This window comes from Lepidothrix coronata, unplaced genomic scaffold (genome assembly GCF_001604755.1).
Source record: "Lepidothrix coronata isolate B3197 unplaced genomic scaffold, Lepidothrix_coronata-1.0 Scaffold301, whole genome shotgun sequence".
In the NCBI taxonomy this organism is placed as follows: domain Eukaryota; kingdom Metazoa; phylum Chordata; class Aves; order Passeriformes; family Pipridae; genus Lepidothrix; species Lepidothrix coronata.
The window spans coordinates 890784-892838 of NW_016690481.1; the positions used below are offsets into that span (position 1 = coordinate 890784).

Here is a 2055-nt window from a genome sequence, read left to right on the forward strand (position 1 = left end):
CAGGGGAGCTGTGGGCACAGAGAGCTCTGGGCAGAAAACGGGGCACCAGCTCACAGCACAAATCTCTGCTGAGTTTGGGCAGTGGCAAACTGGGCACCCAGAGCACCTTAGCTCAGAAAACCCCATGGCTGCTCTGGCTGATAGCAGCCATCCAATACCAGTTTGGTAACTCCCCCCAGGCCCACCAACTCACTCTGTCTTGTGCACCCTGTACCCATGCAGGGAGCACCTTGTGAACAAATATGAAAATAGTCAGACCGATGGACACAGCCAAAATGAAGTCTTTGATATAAACAAGCCAGGCAGTAACAGCATTTACTGCCTCCGTGTTTGCCGTGCCCACCGCTGCATTCCAGGTGGTCCTGCTGAGTCTCCTCTTGTCTGCACCTGGAGGAACAATTATGCACATCAGCGTGTCCTGCACAGCTTTGGCCACTTCATGGGAGGGCTGACATTGCCAGAAAATGTTCTTTCCCACTTTGTCGGCATCTCTGAATGAGGGAATATCCTGGGTGGCAACATTTCTGTGGCTTCAGTAGAAGCCAAGAAAACTCCCAAAGGCCTTGCAAGTCCATGCTCTCCAGAGCCTCTCTCTCTCTCTCCTCTCGGCTTCACTTGCGCTCTGGAGTGGCCACAGTCCAGTTCTCCCAGTGTCTGGCTTTGCTCCCCATTTCTAGAGATCCTTAACATTTGCCCACCTTCCCTTTCCAGGCTTGGTTGGTGCTGCCTGGATGGACTCTCTCTGACCCTGTGGGACACACTGTCCCCCTGTCACATGACAGGGGAGATTTCCTCAAACCCTTGGTGTTTGATTGGTCTGTCAATGCCTCAGGAAGGTTGAGAGCCTCATGCTCGACCAGTCTGTCCCATCCCATTATGGAGATCCTTCACTGAACAGTCCACTGGGTCGGAGGGGGTTTGACTGAACTGTTCAGGGTCACACCCAAGCACAAAACCCCCACCCAGCTCTGCACCTTCACCCACTGCCAGCGAGTGCCAGCACCTGAGAAGGACTCACAGTAAGAGTTTACAGAGTAACACTTAATAAAATTGGGACAGGTTAAGGTTCCAGGATTCCCTAATTCAAAGCAATACACTGACAATCTCTAATTCCCAATAAAAGCTGGCTCGAGACAATCCTTCAGCACACAGAGTACAGTTCTTATGCAGTGGGCCCCTATGGGGCAGAGACAGGTTCAGCCCAGTGAGTGACCTCAAAGGTAACAGAGTGGAGTCTTTCCTTCTCCTCCCCATTTGTAACTCATTTTTATGCTATTTCTCTATATTTAGGTGGAACTTGAGTGACGTTAGTTATACATCTTACTCAGTGAGGGGTGGTTGTCCCTTAGGGGTGGGTACAACAACGGGTCACAGAATATTCCAAGTTGGAAGGGACCCTGAAGGATCATCAGGTCCAACTCTTAAGCAAATGGTCCCTATTGGGATTGAACCTGCAACCTTGGCATTATTAGCACCATGTTCTAACCAAGGGAGCTCATGTGGGGATACCTCAGGATAGCACCTGAGATAACCCTGGGATGGGACACGGGCAGTGCCAGGACAGGGATTTTGCCAGGGTTGCTGATTCAAGGGCAGGACATGTTCCTGTCTCTGCCTCGGTTTTCGGCTGCTGTGCAGCTGCTCAGCCACAAAGTACGATTGAGTTCCCTCCTCTGCCAGGGTTCTGACAGCGCCACAGTGTCTCCGCTCTGCTGTGGCTTCGTTCAGTCTCCCTTGGACTGTTGTGTGTGGGAGGTTGGGTGTGCTGACTGTGTTCCATCCAGGGAGCAGCAACTACATTTTTCCCGATAACTTCTGTGCCATTATCTTTTTACCCTCAGTGGCCTTCCCACACCCCCTGAGCAGGACTTGGGGCTGGACAGAGAGCATGGGGGGAGTGCAGATGTTTGACCAATCACCCCTTGGAGTGAGATGGACAAAACCCCTCCCTGTGTCAGGGAGGGCCACCCCCAGCTCTTCCTCTACAGCCCAGCACCCACACTCTGAGGGGACACACTCAGGCCCTCAGGAGACACCCAAACCTCGCTCTCCCTC

The 2055-nt window shown here is 52.5% G+C and overlaps 1 protein-coding gene and 1 long non-coding RNA gene across 6 annotated transcripts in view; both read right to left on the reverse strand.

Annotated features, from left to right (window-relative positions):
* Positions 1-2055, reverse strand: part of LOC108508516 — a 26772-nt gene that overhangs the window by 9909 nt on the left and 14808 nt on the right. The gene's annotated exons all lie outside the window — the stretch shown is intronic.
* LOC108508514 (opioid growth factor receptor-like) overlaps positions 1-2055 on the reverse strand; it is a 9498-nt gene that overhangs the window by 4933 nt on the left and 2510 nt on the right. The window contains exon 3 of one of the 5 annotated variants that reach the window (XM_017837344.1): positions 194-387. The exons of the other annotated variants lie outside the window; for them this stretch is intronic. Within the exon in view, the coding sequence (XP_017692833.1) occupies positions 194-387 (194 nt within the window). The remainder of the gene's footprint in view (positions 1-193; positions 388-2055) is intronic. 5 annotated transcript variants of the gene reach the window in all.